This window comes from Rhineura floridana, chromosome 16, assembly GCF_030035675.1.
Source record: "Rhineura floridana isolate rRhiFlo1 chromosome 16, rRhiFlo1.hap2, whole genome shotgun sequence".
NCBI lineage: Eukaryota > Metazoa > Chordata > Lepidosauria > Squamata > Rhineuridae > Rhineura > Rhineura floridana.
Window position 1 is genome coordinate 27488787 of NC_084495.1, and position 16906 is coordinate 27505692.

The 16906-nt window shown below is 41.9% G+C and overlaps 1 protein-coding gene across 2 annotated transcripts in view; it reads right to left on the minus strand.

Annotated features, from left to right (window-relative positions):
• Positions 1–16906, minus strand: part of GRIA3 (glutamate ionotropic receptor AMPA type subunit 3) — a 236851-nt gene that overhangs the window by 25246 nt on the left and 194699 nt on the right. Inside the window, exons 13-14 of one of the 2 annotated variants that reach the window (XM_061598227.1) lie at positions 16275–16423; positions 15373–15487 (exon numbers count right to left, since the gene is read on the minus strand). In XM_061598227.1, the coding sequence (XP_061454211.1) occupies positions 15373–15487; positions 16275–16423 (264 nt within the window). Of the gene's footprint in view, positions 1–15372; positions 15488–16175; positions 16424–16906 lie in introns of both variants that reach the window. The other variant, XM_061598226.1, reaches the window with a different exon arrangement.

Sequence of the window (16906 nt, forward strand, 5' to 3'; positions counted from 1 at the left end):
GGCCAAGGGTAGCATATTCACTCCCTTTTCCTGGAACATGTTTTGAAAATATGCATGTTCAATGCAGACATTCATCAGCATTCAGTCTCTTTAAATAACACTCTTCCATTAGTCCACTGAGTTTTAATCCCAATCTAAAAACACACTTTCCCCCCTTTCTATCAGAAGATGGGAGGCAATTTGCAGTTGCCTCTCTTGTAACCTACGAACATTAGCTGTTGAAGTGTTAAATCTCCTCGATGAATTAGGAACTGTAGCATCACGTCAGGCATTCTCTACCATTTCCCCTTAATATATTATTTTGTTTCTGTAATTAGTTTCCTTCTGAGCAACTGAAAAGACTTCTTATTTGGTTGCTTTCAAGTGTGGACATTTAGCTTTTGATCTCTGCTGTTCCCTTGGTGGAACTGAATGCTGTTTTTCAATGCAATTTATTCCCCTCCCCCCAACCCCCCCAACTTTGCATTCTGCTAGAAGAAGATACATAATAAGCAGAAGAGTGCATAGCAATGTGTCTCTATAAAGAAGCGTTTTGATAGTCAAAAGCTATCTCATTTTGCAGATCTTCGCATTTGCTTCTGTGCAAATGTCATTATCCGTGTCCAGTGACAGCATCTGGCTTAACAGGCATCTCTTTATATCTTTTATAAATGTGGCTCACAAAAATTAAATTCTCCACTAACAATGTCATGGGTGCTAATGCAATAATGCACAGGCATTGGGTTGGGAAATCATAGCTGTTGCTAGTGATTTTCATTCATTCATAGCAATGCTACTGAACATGATCCAGCCAAAGTTCAGCATGCTTAAGACCCATTCATTTTAATGGGAGGATTACTTGTACTCTCCCAATGAAATTAATGGGACTGAGAAATGCTTAACTTTTACTTGTACCCAGTAATTGCACAGTACATGCAATAAATTGTTCAGTGAAGAAGATACTGGCAGAGCAATCCAAACCCCTTTTGCAGTGGGCTGAGTGTCCCTTTTATTATTATTATTGCATGGAGTTGGCTCTACACTAGCCCTGGTGACTTCCATCCTCCTCCCATCCTGTGCAAAAGACACCAGCATCACTCTAAAGATGCAGAGCTTCCCCTTCCACCTGCTGAACAGGTGGACAGAAGTGCTGTTGATGGGGATCCAGTGGAAAGTGTCAAAATGGGGCATTCCAAAGGCAGGGGGCAGGAGTTGAGCCATTCTGGGATCTGTTGGATCCTAAGCCGGTCCTGCTGCTGCCACCATGTGTTGGCATTGGGCCTGGCAGCTGTGTCAGATCCAGGCTGGTGAAGCAATCTGCCTGCCTCCCACCTTCACCACCATGCATGGCAGGGCTGTGAATGTGGCAGTGACCTTGACGCTCTTTAAAGCCCCACTGGGCTAGGGAGGAGGTTAATATCGCTCCCTAAATTCATGAGATTTTTGCAACAAAATTCCCAAGAGCTGTCCCAGCCTTCTAAAGGCTGTTTTGGGAATACCTCCATCTCTCTTCAACTTTTCCTTCTTGAACTGTCTGCCTGGAGATACTCTGGAAGTACATGATGAAATTCTGCTGCTGAAGCAACTCTGGATTTGTACTCCAGCTATGTATATGACCACCTGGGACTGGAAGCCATAGAGAAGCTTCTTTGAGCTCCATGGAGTAGTGTCTAAGTAAAGTAAGGGAGTTTTCTTGTATGGTATCTCAGTTTCTCTACTGTACTTTCTTTTCCCCAGTATTCTTTCCTCTTTTATAAAGCCTTTCCCTTCATTTCTGCATCTTCTGAGACTCAGTTGTCCAAGGTCTTCTTCACACATGACACTTCCTTCTGCACAGAGGTTCAATCTATTCTGGGATAGATGAGTTTAGTTGCTATGGCCCAAGATCTTCATGAACGACATGGAGTTTCTTGCAACCAATCTCTTGGTGGAAATGCAAACATGCTGAATAGAAGAGCTTCACTCAGCTTGTCTTCAGGGATCAAGGAATTACAACAGTGCTTGTCTGCAGGCGGATATTGTCATCTTAAGCTAGGTGCTCCCCTTCCTCCTTTTAGTCTTATCAGCATGCAGCTCTGTGTTTCAGGATAACTACCTCCAGACACACAGTTGGACACTTCTGATTTTTCTTCTTCTATGTACAGTTCTTACATCATTTTGGAGAGCACTTTGGAAGAGCCAGTTTTCAGGAGGAGGAGGAACTACTATAGGATGTATGTACTGCTTTCAAGTCAATTCCGACTTATGGCGACCCTATGAATAGGGTTTTCATGGTAAGCGGTATTCAGAGGTGGTTTACCATTGCCTTCCTCTGAGGCTGAGAGGCAGGGACTGGCCCAAGGTCACCCAGTGAGCTTCATGGCTGTGTGGGGATTCAAACCCTGGTCTCCCAGGTCGTAGTCCAACACTCTAACACCTAAGCCACACTGGCTCTCACTATAGCAAGAGGCATCCAGAAATACCACTAGTGCTGGCTCCAAGTTGTTAGATGCTCTCAACGGGACCTTCTCCTTGAAATCACCCACTTGCTCTCCCTCTGCCTTTTGCCTAATCTCCGGTAAGAGAGAGAGAGAGAGAGAGAGAGAGAGAGAGATTAGAGGAGTGAGTAGGCACTGCTCTTCCTTCTGCTCACTCCCATCATTGGCTGATCCTCTTCGTCATAGCAGATGGCAATGGCAAGAGGAGCAGCAACAGGGATAAGGTGGGAGCTCTGGTGATCATCGCTGGACCTTGGTAGGTACCCAACAGTACTGACCTCTGACACCAGTCCTAGTGCACACAGAAGCTTGTCTCTTGATCCTGAGAATTCTGGCACGTAGGAATGTCTTGTGGCTGCTGGTACTGTTTTGTTTTTTGTAATTGCATACAATTTGGATGAGTGCATTTTTGTCAAGGAACTGCAGCCTATCTCGGATCGGCCATGAGTTCACCTGGTTAATGCACTCATTTCTCAGTACATAAATGCTGCATCCATGTGTTACCTTTTTTTCAAATTAAAAAGTGTACCCCCCAAAATGTTGACAGGTATACCTTAAAAATGTCATGCTTCTGACAATCTTAGAAAGGGGGGAGGGGGGAGAGAAATGACCAACATATGTTATAAGCCCATCTTGCATCCCTCTTTAAAAGTCGCAGGGAAATCACCTGTCCAAGTCTGATCTTTGTGCTTGAACTTCATGCCTGTCACTTGGATGCAATTTTCTAGTGAATTTGTTCCGAGTCTTCCTTCTATCATCTGCCTCTCCTTTCCTGGCCCTGCAGGGTTTGCCTGTGTTTGGCTCTTGAAGAAAGATAACTGGGCAAATGATCTGCACTGTTAAAAAGGAGGCTGTCTTTTCCCCTGAACAAATAATTTCCTGGGAAAAATTTGAATCTTGTTTTCTTGTTTACATTGCAAACCCTAGTACTCAGATATTGTTAGCATATTGTCATAGAGTTCAAGCTCTGTTGAGGTAAGTTGACAAATTACATTAATTACTTACAAGGACTTGCTTTGCTTGACATCCACTGGAAATGCTGAGATCTCAAGGTAGGCTTTTCAGTGGCCTGTTCAGCTGTCCAAAGGGCTGCAGTAGAAATGTCAAAGACATGTCTAGGGCTGCACACAGCACTCTCCTATACTCACACAAAATTCTGTAGCACTGTCTGTACCCCAAAGAGTCAATCTACCAAGCACTGCTCCTTTGTAACCTGTATTAATTTTGTTCAATAGCAGATGATGTACCAGACTTATGCTGGTTCCTTTTGACGCCACATTTCTTCTGCACTTGGGTAAAAAAAAGCAACTGGATGCATTAGCTTTAGAAACATAGGGATCTGCCTTAAACTGAGTCAAACCATTGGGCCATCTAGCACTGTCTACACTGACTGGCAGCAGCCCTCCAGGGTTTCAGGCAGGAGTCTGTCTCAGTCCTACCTAGAGATGAAAGGGATTGATTGAACCAGGGACATTCTGCATGCAAAACAGATCTTCTGCCACTGAGATATAGCCCTTTACTGTCAACTGCCAGAGGCCATAAAGTCTTGTAGGACAATGGAAGGGCAGTTTCTGTGAACTGGCATCTTTACCATCAGACAGCTCTTGAGTCCATCTGCAGCTCCATCTAGTTCATCTATGCCTACCCTACATTATAGTGCAGGCCCTACCCTGATACACAATGGCTCTCCAGTGTTTTAGACATGAGTCTTTCCCAGCCTTATCTGGAGATGCCACAGATTCAACATGGGACCTTCTGCATGAAGAGCATGAGCACCATTAGTGAACAATGGTCTTTAAACCAAAGTAGCCAGGGATAGGAATTGTCTATATCAGGTGTGGGGAACTTCTGGTCCTCCAGATGTTGCTACACTACAACTCACATCACCTCAAGCAAGAATGGCCAATGGCCATGGAAGATGGGAGTTGTAGTTTAGCAACATTAGGAGGACCACAGGTTCCCCACACTGGTCTACATCCACTGTTTCTTTGTAACACTGTAAGAAGTAAGAGGGTCTATATCCATAGCAAATGAGTCATATACTTACCCCAGTCAGTTAGCTAAAGCAAGAACAGCAGGTTATAGGTATTGTTAATCTGTAAGGATCCATACTTATATGCATCTAATACAATAGCAAAGGAGCTGTCCAAGACAAAATCAACACAATGGACTTCAAAAACACAAATTTCTACTAAGTTAGCTAATGGTCCCAGTAGTTCTATTAGCTTCACTGGTAGACAGCAAACTCTCAATCTTGCATAAGGCAAATGCATACAACTTATCATAGTGTTTATGTTTATGTGGCCACTTGAACATCTTTATGGGTCTTCTGAGCCCATAAAGATGACCAAATTACCCTAGCTTGTATTTAAGAGTAGACCCATTAAAATTAATGAGCCTAAGTTAGTCATGTCTATTAACTTCAATAGACTTACTCTGAGTAGGACTAGCATTAAATACCACCCCCTGTGGGGAGCTTTTTCACCATGTTTTGGTTCATCCTATCAAGTGATAGATATAATTTTACCACATCCCCATTCTCTGTGGGGAAAAACAGGAAATAGAACATTCTCCCCACAGCTTCTCACATAGTTTGCAGATACTATAGGTGGATACAGATAACTGTTTTACCACTCGTACAATCCACTTGTAGGCAAGATCATGCAGATGACCAAGTTACCCCAAAGTGGTAGAGTTTGGTCATTTGTTGGGGCTCATTGTAGCAAGAAAGTACTTGGTAAAATTGTTGCCTGCATTCAGTCCGAAACATAGAATTCATACTAAGCCAAGATGTATCCTCAGAAATATGTTCTCATAAAGGAAAAAAAAATCTGTTTTGTTTCATCATCAAATAACAGTATACATGCAATGCAATCCAATGTATGTCTACTCAGAAATAAGCCCCACTGAGTGCAATGGGAGTGACTCTCAGATAAGCGTCTGTAGGATTGCAGCTTCTGAAGTACTTACATATTTAAAATTAAAAAGCAATGCTATTGAAACACCCAAATTCAAATTTCTTCAAATCAAGGATAATTATCCTAACATGAATGCTGAACCATTGTAAACAGAACAGAATAAAGCTGAAAAAAATCAAAAGATTCCTGAGTTTAGGAGATCTGTAGCTTCAAGAGAAGTCTGGCATTTGCCACTCTGCTCCCTGTTTCTTCACTCTATTCACATGTTAATTTTTCACTCTCAGGAGCAAGATGATATGTGAACCAGGAGTGAACCAGGATATCTATAGTCATTTTTTCAAGACTGTAAATCAAGAGAGAATGCTACCATTCACAAATGTCTCAGTGGCCAAGTAAATGTTACAGTGAACGCTGCCACTCACATATGAATATTGACAATGCCAGATGAATGTGGGAGTGTCCAACAATAGATATGCCCCTTTTTGGGAATGTCCATCAGCATATGCTTACAATCATGATTTAGGTGACTTTCATTATTCGCTGGTGCATCTCTTGCATTTTATGATATTCACACAATTAGCCCGAGATTGCCAATGATCACACCTCAGCATTCATTGTACAGCACTCTAGAAGAAGCATCACTTCACATTTATGCAGGGATACAGGAACCTGCCTTAGATTGTTTGCCCATTGACCCTATACTATCTACTCTCACTGGATTTCTAGGGTCTCAGGCAGGGGAAAAAAATTCTCATCACCTGCCATTTGATTCTTTTTACTGGTGACACCAAGAATCAAGGGCCTTCTGCATGCAAAACAGGTGCTCTACCATTGAGCTAGTGGTGGAGAACTTCTGTCCCATGCATTTAATTAGGCCCACCAGCCCTCTCCATTTGGCCTTCAAGACCATTTTGGCCAAACCACGCCCAACTGCCCTACACCTGATAAAATATTTGACATCAGATGTGGGCAGTTAATGACATAGCTGGGCCCAAAGGGGGACTGCAGGTGCTTTGCAAGTTCTAGTATTCAGCTGATCACTGGGGCTTGCAAACACAGTTTAATTTCAACTGGTGTAGATGACAAACAGGTCACCCAGCATCATTGTGGCATCAGGAGATGGGCTTTGCTCATCTGTCAAACATGGCCTGCAGGTGGTGGTAGCTGGTGGCTCCATGCCAGTGAGACAATCGAATCCACTCTGGAGTTCAGTCTGAACTTTCAAGGAGCTGTCCAAGGTGGTCAACCTATTTTGGGAATAGGTTTTAGCACCTTGGACAGCTCATTAAAAGTTCAGACTAAAATCCAGAACAGATTCCACTGCCCCACTGATATAAATCCACCAGCCACCACTACTGCAGAGAGTGGGGAAGGTAAGGATCCAGCCCGCTGACCAGTTTCCTATCCTTGCATTAAGCTATGATCTACCTCCAAAGAAGGCATGGGAACCTGGCTTCTTGACTTGAGCAAATAGCATGGAAGCTGCTGACGTGTATATTCGGCTCTTGAATGGATGTACTCAGTAGAATCCCTGAGATACTTCCATGCTAGATTCCCTGAACATCAAATTTAAGCAGCCTGTCACTTTATTATTATCAATACTTCACAACTGCGACAAGCATAGAGTGGGTGGAAATGTGTGGGTTCTTAAATATTTATTTAAGGTCATAATAAGAACTTTGTATAAAAGATTAGTGTACGTAGGTGCAAAATTACAAAGTGACAAACCTGAGATGTGAGGCGGGTGAAGTCTCGGAGGAAGGCAAGGTAGGGGGCCTTCCATGAGGGGAAAGACAGAAAAACAGATCTGTCATTAAGCATGTATCCACCCCCTATTTTAAGCCCTTTATGTGGAAATAAATCCTGCTGATTTAATGGAACATCGTGGTCGTTATTCAGCAAGGTCTCTGACATGAATGTAAGAAGGTGTTTGCGTACATTGGGATGTTTCATATATTTATGCCATTCAGCTGTCATCATGAGCATGAGGGGGTTTAAAATATGGGTAACTGTGTCTACATGGGAGTGTGAAGTCAGGAAGAGGACTGGACTGGAAAAGCCAAGGCCATAAAAGACCAGGGATTTCCACAGATCTCTTCTGTATGCGGTTAATCAGTTGTATCCAATTTATTCTCAAGAGTTGACTCACTGAAATAAATGGACTTAAAGTAGGCCTCATCTGCACTATTTATTTAAAGCAGTATTATACCCTATTCCTACCACAGAGCAACAACTTCCTTGGGAAGAGGGACTACTTGTTAAAACACTGTAGGAACTAAAGCTCTGTGACGGGCATAAGAGACTCTTAACAACTCTTAAGCACCCTTCACAAACCACAGTTCCCAGGATTCTTTGAGGGAAGCCATGACTGTTTAAATTGGTATAATACTGCTTTAAATGTATAGTGCAGATGGGGCCTTATTCATATCTGTTATTTTCAATGGGTCTACGTTGAGTAGGAGTAATACTGGAAATAATCCAATATGTTTAGGTTTGGGAATGAGAACATTATTCATATATATAATGTTATATGGTATTTGTAACTGCTATCCTACTGACTTTGGACTTTTTAATTGTTTCTCTCTTTTTCATGACATATATTCCAAATGTGTTGCTAGCTGCTTCAAATGTTTTTTTTTTAATAGGACATCAGGGTAGAAATAGGTGTAATAACTCAATGAATCATGTTAAACACACCTCGGTCTTGTCTCCTACACAGATTGGCAGCAGCTCTCCAGGATTTCAGACAGGAGTCTTTCCCAGCCCTATCTGGAAATGGTGGGGATTAAATCTTGGACCTTATGCATGCAAAGCTTGAATTCTGCCATTGAGCTACAGCTACAGCCTTCACCAATACACTTTATTGTTAATATAATGTGGACCCTGAGTATTGTCATGGGCAACTCCAGAGGACAGCAGTATTCAGCATTCACTGTGGGCTGCCGAGACCAGTTAAGGACCTGCCATCCCAAAAGGATTTTTTTAAAGAAAAAAAGAACTTTGTACAGGTTACCTGAGAAGGTTGAAGACAGTGCAAGAGAATCCTTAATCTCCTTGCCCTGCTTCTTGCAAAATCCTGATGCCAAACCTGGAGCACTTCCTCGAAGGATATGCAATCTCAGCAAGGAGAGTAAAAAAATCTCTTGAAACAACTGCAGCTGAACTGTGTTATTTACAGAAGGGAGTAAATGCTTTTAAAGTGTCAGATATGAAAACATTACAGCCTGGAATATTAAATGGATATAAAATGTCACTTTAGAAAGGGAAGCTATTTTGAGTAAGATCTACAGGGGTTGCCAAATGATGTGTTTAAAACATTTGCACTGTGCCAAGAGAGACAAAAAAGAAAAGGGGGGGGCAGCCTATTTCTGTTTCTTTTTATATCCAAAAGCAACAACACACCACCCTTTAAGCAGTTTTAAAGGGCATTGTTAATTCTTTGATGGAAAAGTGTACACATCTGGCACAAACAGCCGGCTTGATCCATATTGCAGTCCCCGGAGACATGGCCTGGACGATGGAAGTTTAGGGCTAAAAAACGATGGATGGTTCTTAAGAGCAGCATTTGTGCTCATAAACAAATGCACCAGCAAGCAAGCAAGCAAACAGGAGAGGAATTTGCAGGTTAAGAACAGGGAAATAAAGGTTCTTATTTCCATTTCCATTTTAGATCTGGGTAAACAGGGCTAGCTTAACATCCCCTACAGGAAAGCTGAGAGCATTTGATTGAGGTAGATGCTGGCATCTTTCAGTGCTGAGCATGGGTGAATCTGTCAGTTTCAGTTTCTTTGGGTTTCTCATTTTCCTAGTCCTAAATACAGTTCTCCACATTTCCACATCAGTTTGCATTAAAAACAAAAAAAAAGTCTGCATGAAAATTCATCAGTATTTTTGTTTGTATTTTTCCTAACATACATGTCTGTATGCAATTTTGCCTAATATGCACATTTTTGCAAAGTAGTTTTCCCTAAAAAAATGCATTTTTGTATGTTATTTTCACTAATATATGCATGTATATGCACACATTCTCCTAGTATATGTCTTTTTGTACACACTACTTGGCTGGAGAACTGCACTGAAAAATTTAGTGAAATGTGAATTTTGAAGGATGGCTGAGTTTCGGAACATGCAAATTAGGTAAGTTTGCCTTTAAACTGAATTGAATTTTCCCCCATCCCTATTCAGAGCACCCAAACACTTGGGCATTTCCAGTGGTTGTGTGCTTACTTTCCCCCCTTGCAGATCTGCCCTACATAATTATTTTAAGGAATTCATTGTCACTAGTAGTGGTGATAGTCACATGAGCTCTGTACAAGGACTGGACACAGTCAGGAAGGGCAACAATATCCAATAGGGGTAGGGAATCTGTGCACCTTTAGATGTTGCCAGACTACAACTCCCATAATCCCTTACCATTAACCATGATGACTGCCGCCCTGGGCTCCTGCTGGGAGGAAGGGTGGGATACAAATTAATTAATTAATTAATTAAATACCTGGGTTGTTTTGACAAAATGGAGAGGGGAAGACCCATGTACACCCTTTCAGCTCTGGGCATTATTTATTACTCTTAACTTATTACATTTATATCCCTTCCCCCCAAAGGAGCCCAGGGTGGCAAACAATAAGCAACAAAACAATAAAAAAAAATCTTAAAAGCAATACCGACACAGACACAGACTGGGATAAGGTCTCTACTTAAAAGACTTGTTGGAAGAGGAAGGTCTTTTGTAGGCACCAAAGAGACAACAGAGAAGGTGCCTGTCTAATATTTTAAGGAGAGGGAATGCCAAAGGGTCAATGCCGCAACACTAGAGGCCCGATTCCTCCCTTGTGCAGAACGACCTCCTGATGAGGTGGTATCTGCAGGAGGCCCTCACCTGCAGAGTACAGTGATCAGTTGGGTATATAAGGGATGAGATGATCTTTCAGTTATTCTAATCAAGCTGTATAGGGCTGTATATTATAAATGCCATAAAGCAATAAAATAGACTCGTCAAGTTATTCAATGGCAGTAACATCTCCTTGCACCTAGAATCTCAAAAGGGTTGTGATCCGCTTCAGTATTGTAATCGGAAGCCCATATCGACTCCTTGTGGGCCCTCTTCGTAATATGACAGTATGAGCAAGAGGAGATTTAAATATTTTGAATACTTGCATAGGTAACATTACATTAAAGGCTGGGCTAGGGAATAAGCCTTTGAGCTCAGATGTATACATGGATATCTTCCCCTCCCCCAAGCTTTTATTCTTGGTGGTAATGACTAGAGAACTAAAGGAAATTACATAAAACTTCGTTTGTTTTAATCATTATACAGTTTTTCCTGTTATCCAATATGATTAAAGTAAATGATTATTCTGCTCGCTCTGCTGATAAAAGCATCCCTTATGAAGAAATGCAGGAGGGAGCTGTATTAACTGCCTGCACCATTTCCCATCAATAACCTTGCTGCAAGTGGGTTGGTTAACTACAGAAAGTAATTACAAATTATTGTTGGTTTGTTTGTTTTTAAAAAAAAGAACAGATGGGGGGAGGGAATAGTAACCCAGAGAATTTAATGGAATTCTTCAGGGTATTACTTTTCAATGAATGGAATTAATTCAGTGAAATACCCCTTTCCTAGCAGGGTTATTAGATTTGACAGTGGGCTGTGAAACTTACGCATGAGATGGGGTGCAGAAACAAGCCATAGGCTCCTGCACCCTCAAACACTGCACTGCACATTAAATGATTTACAGAACATAGCAGGGCCACCATCAGCTCTGCTGAGAAGCCAACGGCATCAGGCTCTTCCTCAACTGTCACCAGGCAAAAACCAGCCCATCAGGCAACGGCGGAGAGAGAGACAGCAATAGGGCCACTCCATCGGCTCTATTGAGACCAGCAATGTTTGGCTCTTCCTCTCCTTGAACTCTTTTCATTCTAGCTGGCCGTTATAAGTCATTCCTTTCATGTGGCAGTGCCTGTGCTTGGAACTCCCTGCCTATTGTCAATAGGCAAGCACCATCACTGCACTCTTTTTCGAATTCTACTGAAAACTTTCCTGTTTTGGCAGGCCTGTCCAGACACATGATTTGGTGACATCTGTTTTTAAACTGGTTTAAACTTCTTTTATTGTTTCATTGTTTTTAGATGTTTTTAACAGTTTTAAACATGTTTTATTTTATCTTTTTTTTTTTTTTATCACAGAAGCGTTTGCTGCCCTGGGCTCTTTTGGGAGGAAGGGTGGGATAGAAATAAACAACTTAAACAAAGAAATACAAACTTTGTAACTAACCCCCCCCCACCTAGGGTGGCATTCAATAGCAGTCCTACTCACAGTAGACCTATTGAAGGAAAAAAATATGATGAAGCCAGCAATCCAATAACACTTACCCTGGAGTTAGACCCATTGAATGCAATGGGTCTTACTTCTGAGTAGACATGTATTGAATTGCAGTTTTAGTTAAGTGCATTAATTTCAGTGGGCCCACTCTGAGTAGGACTCAGTTGAACGCAATTTGCCTTTCCCTCATTCCCTTCCAATCCCTTCTACTTTTATGTCTTTTAGGTTGTATTCCTAAGGGTACAGACACTGATCTTTGTAAACCACTCTGAGAGCCTTTTTTTTGCCTGAAGAACAGAATAAAAATCCCTAAAAAGCAGGTTGAGACATCAAGAATTCACATGTATGGCTTAGGACGCAAATATCAGTTGACTGCATTCTGCCTCACCAATCTCTCCATCTATTGACATTATCACCTGAGTTTTTCTCCAAGTGACCCTGACATCTGACATGCAGCAAGAGAGACTTTTCAGTGCTGGCTCCTTTCCTTTTGAATGCCTTCCCAGGAAGGGCCACCTGGCACCCATGTGTCTTATCATTTAGGTGTCAGGGAAGAACATTAAAGAAATGCTTATGAGTGGTTTAGATCCTTTAACTTAGGAGCAGTCTAGATCTAGGGAAAGGCAATAGCTGGGTGGTAGATCATCTGCTCTGCATGCAGAAGGTCACAGGTTCAATCCTCGCCATCTCCAGGTAGGTCTGGGAATGTCTCCTGTCTCAAACCCTGGAGAATTGCTGCTGGTCAGTGTTGAAAATACTTAGGAGAGAGACACAGTGTTCTACCGGTTCCAGAGCGTCTCCACCTCTCTTGTCTGAAATGCTAGTCAAACTCCACCTTTTTTTACTCTAAAACTCTGGCCAGCTCAAGTGCTTTTTTTTTTTTACATCAGTTTCAGGCAGATTTCGCAGCTGATTGGTAGATCAACCTGTTTGCCTTCCAGGCGTGGCCAATGGAAACGTTTTGCTGCAGGCTCAGGCAGAGACTGATTGGCCCAACATTTTGCTGTGAGAGGTCCTGAAAGGTATTGTCGTCAGTGGGGAAGAGGGATCTGGCCAGCCGAGGGCAGAGTCACTTCAAAACACAGCCAGAAAATCATCCTGGTTGCTTTTGAACCGACTAGTGGGCCTGCAGTCTCAGCTAGATGGACCTGTGGTCCAACTCAATACAAGGCAGCTCCTTATGTTTCTACAGTGTAGTATCTATGTGAATGGACTGTTGCTGTTCCAATTTGTTGCGCATCATCATTTGCAAATGTACTGTATTAACTACTTTGGTAGCCCTCCTGGGAACATACATTTTATGCTGAAGATGCAGGGTAGAAATTATGCACATAAATAATAACATTATGAATGGTGGCACGCGTGTGCCAGGCACTGGATATTGTGCAAATTGTATGCACGGATAACCAGCCCACATGGGAAGATTGCTTATCTGTGGGCCAAATTAGATATTTGTTTAAGCCATGTATGTTTTTCCTTAAATAAATACAGGCCTGGGGTAGCCCGATTCTTACAGGAAAGGGAATGAATGAATGACAGTTTATTCGACCACATGGTCAGTAAAATACATTAGAAAATTTAAACACAACAATTACAGGAAAGGGAATGCAAAAGGATAGGAGGCTTATCTCATCATTTGCCCTTGCCACCAGAGTGATGATTGTCCCTTCCTCCCGCTATATGGCTAGGAGCCTTAAGGGGGAAAAGACCCCTGTTGGTGCAGATTGAGACTTCCTCTCCCCCCCCTGACTCCTAGCCACACAGGAGGGGTGTGGTTGGGAAATGAAGAGATTAGCTTCACTTCCTGCTGGTTTCCCAGTAAGAATTAGGCTCCCCTGTGCATATAATTATTTACCAGAAAACAAGATCATCATAAGAAGAGTCCTGCCAGATCAGGCCAAAGGTGCACCTAATCCATTATCGTGCTCTCAGGTGGCCAGCCAGAAGCCTAAGGGAAGCCTGCAAGCAGGACCTGAGTGCAACAGCACTTTCCCCTCCTTCAGTTTCCAGCAACTGGTATTCAGATGCATACTGTCTCTGACAGCGAAGGCACAAATGCAGCTGCATGCTATGTATTGATTATTAAGTGGACATCTAGTTTGGCCATTTCCAGGCCTGCACCTCCAAATGCAGACCACATCATTACTAGGCAGGACATCTGAAATGACCCTATGGTTGTTAAATCACAGGGCACAGTAATACTACAAACCTCAGTGGGCCTACTGCAATTTGAGAACCGCAAGCTGCAAGCCTTAATTCTTGTCATGCTGCAGAGACTTTACTTGACAATGTCTCCCTCCACCCCAATTAGGGCTGCCAGGTCCAGGGCCTGATCCTGATCCTGTATCTTTAGAAGAAGAGAAAGTCAGCCAAGTTCAGGTGTTCTTGCAACGCTGTAATGGGAAAAACCACAAGGTGGAATTCTCCCGCCCCCTGCACAACTTTTAAAGATACAGAAAACCTTTTGGTTGCCAGGCCCAGCCTCCAAGAGGTCTTCTGTATCTTTAAAAGTTGTGCAGGGGAAAGGGAGAATTCCACCTTGTGGTTTTTCTCATTACAGTGTTGCAAGAACATGTGCACTTGGCTGACTTTCTCTTCTCCTAAAGATACAGGATCAGGATCAGGCCCTGAACCAATGCCTGGTTGCATAGCATGTTCACCACATCTGTTGACAGGGGGGCAAGGAATTTGTTGATTCCCCCCTCCTTTTAGGCAACACTAGAAGGCACAGAAGGACATTTTTTTAGGGAAGGAGTTGGCAACCCTACCAAAAAGTGTCTTAAAAATTCAACATGAACTCTTTCTTTCTTTTTCTTTCTTTCCAACAAACCACAGACTGAAACACCTGCTTTTTAACTCTCCCAGTATCCATCAGCCTATGCTATATGCAATGATACTATGTAGCTTTAAAAAATTAGCAATGAATAATTGTCAGCTAGAGTCACCAAACCCAGAAACAAAACTTCATTATAATTTTTTTTTAAAATTAAATCTTCCACACCTAAATATCTGCTTTCTTATTTTCATAGTTCCTATTATGTAACTTGAGAAAATTAGTAATTAATTTTCTGCAAAGGACTTGGCAGCTTTACAAACGCTTGCAAAATAATTGCTTTCAAGCAAGTAGATCTTAATATCTGTCCTCTCATTTTTACATACACAACACAGGCACACAGCTAACATTTAGCAACTATGACTGAGATCTGAAGTGTCCTGGACTGAACCCCTCAAGCATAACTGCAAGTAACCCTGAGTTTCACAGGCCATCCCATGTAAATCTCTGGTGTGCAAGCAGAGACTCATATTCTCCCTTTGGATCCCACCCAAAGAATGCAACCACAGCTGATGAAATTCTAGGTTGCATCCATTAATTTCAATGGGCCTTCTTTGAGTAGGAGTAGCGCTGGATACTACTTTCAGTCTGGTGTCTCCTCTTTCTGTTAGTACAGTAAGGGCCCAGGTTTGACTGCAACAATAAACAGTGCAAAGGGGGAACCCTTCCCCCAAAAGTCTCCCCAACTGAGCAAGCTACTAGGCAAGCAAGTCACCTGACCATGATGGTTTTCCAAGATGGTTCTCATTGTCTAGGCTCTTTTTTCCCTGACGCATAAAATAACAGCCTTGCCGATTACTCTTGACTAAGGTACCCGATTGTGGTGACATTGAGGCTGACCTTGGAGTCACCTCCCCCGCTGCCGCACTCTCCTTTGTCGTACCACCATTTGTTTTTCAATTTGTCCAAGAGGCCTTGCTCATTCAGTTTTAATACTGCCAGGTTAACAGCATTTCTTGAAACGATAAAACATAACTCGTAAGAATAATGCACAGATGCTCGGTTAAAGTTGTTCAAAAACGTATAAAGAAAGGAGCAGAAGGAGGACAAATTGGCCAGCAAAATTTTTTCTCTCTCTCTCTTTCCTTTTTCTTTTTGGTTTTCATAGGGAGGTGGCGCTATAGAGAATGTGTCTGTTACAAGGTTTAAATATTGGAAAGGTGGCATGGAGGTTATAAACGTTTGCTTAAAAAACTGAAGTGTGCAGGATGGGGAAATTGTCTTTTGAGAAAAAAAAGTAGGAGGAGGAGGAGAGGAAGGAAAGAAGGAAGGAAGGAAGGAAGGAAAAAAAAGAGGTGACAAGAACACCACATCATGCAATTAACACCCATCACGTATGGTGGTTTTAAACTCAGGCTTTTACCATTTAAATTGAAAAAAGCCACTGGACTGTAAAATTAAAAACAGCAACAAACAATCAGAAAGGACAACACGGAGAGAACTTTTAGGAAAAAAAATGGATGCATTAAAGTCAATGAAACCATAATTTACCATCTTATTTAACTCCATGGAATACTGAAATTTTTTTTTTGAAAACTTTTTAAAGTTTACCTCAAATCCACAAGAAAGAAAAAGACAACACAATACATCAGGGTAGGTGGAATACTATAACAACATGGATATTGTTATATTATTCCACCCACCTTAATGCTGAGCCTTTGGGAGTTGCTACACCATAGCCTTTGGAATCCAGGTTCCCACCAACTTTCATTGTGTCACAGGGCTTTCGTTGTTCAATGTACTCATTCATGGTCGATTCGAGCAGGAAGGCAAACTTCCCCTTTGATTTCCTCACGCGGGCTACCCCGTCCGCTGTCGTTTTGGCAAACACAGACGGCTCTGCCGACTTCATGTACGACCACATTTTCTCATAGACAGCTATTTTGGATCTCTGTGGAAGATATGAGGGGGTGGGGGATAAAATAAAGGTTAGCACATAATTTGGCACTCTGTGAAATATTTAGTATTTATTGGACACAGTGAAAGCCGGTCCATTAGGACAAGTGGGGCACATTGGCCCATGAGGGTTCAAAAGCACTCTGTTGACCTAACAGGCTGGTATCGATTTGAGTTTGTTCTTTGTCTGCAAGCTGCTGTTTTTACTGACCTGTTTTTCCCCTCAGGAATTTATCGGTATTTTAAAAGGAAATATTGATAAAAATATTGACATTAATATCAATATTTTAGAGGTGGACATTTTTTAAAAAAAAAATCCATTTCTGAAAATAGTAGTGGAAAATCACTACATAAGCATCTGATCCATAATGATAGTGCATAACAATAATAATAATAATAATAAAATTGATTACTCGCCCTTCATTCAAAGGTCAGGGTTGAAACAATTTTAAAACATATAATTAAAAACAGTTAAAAG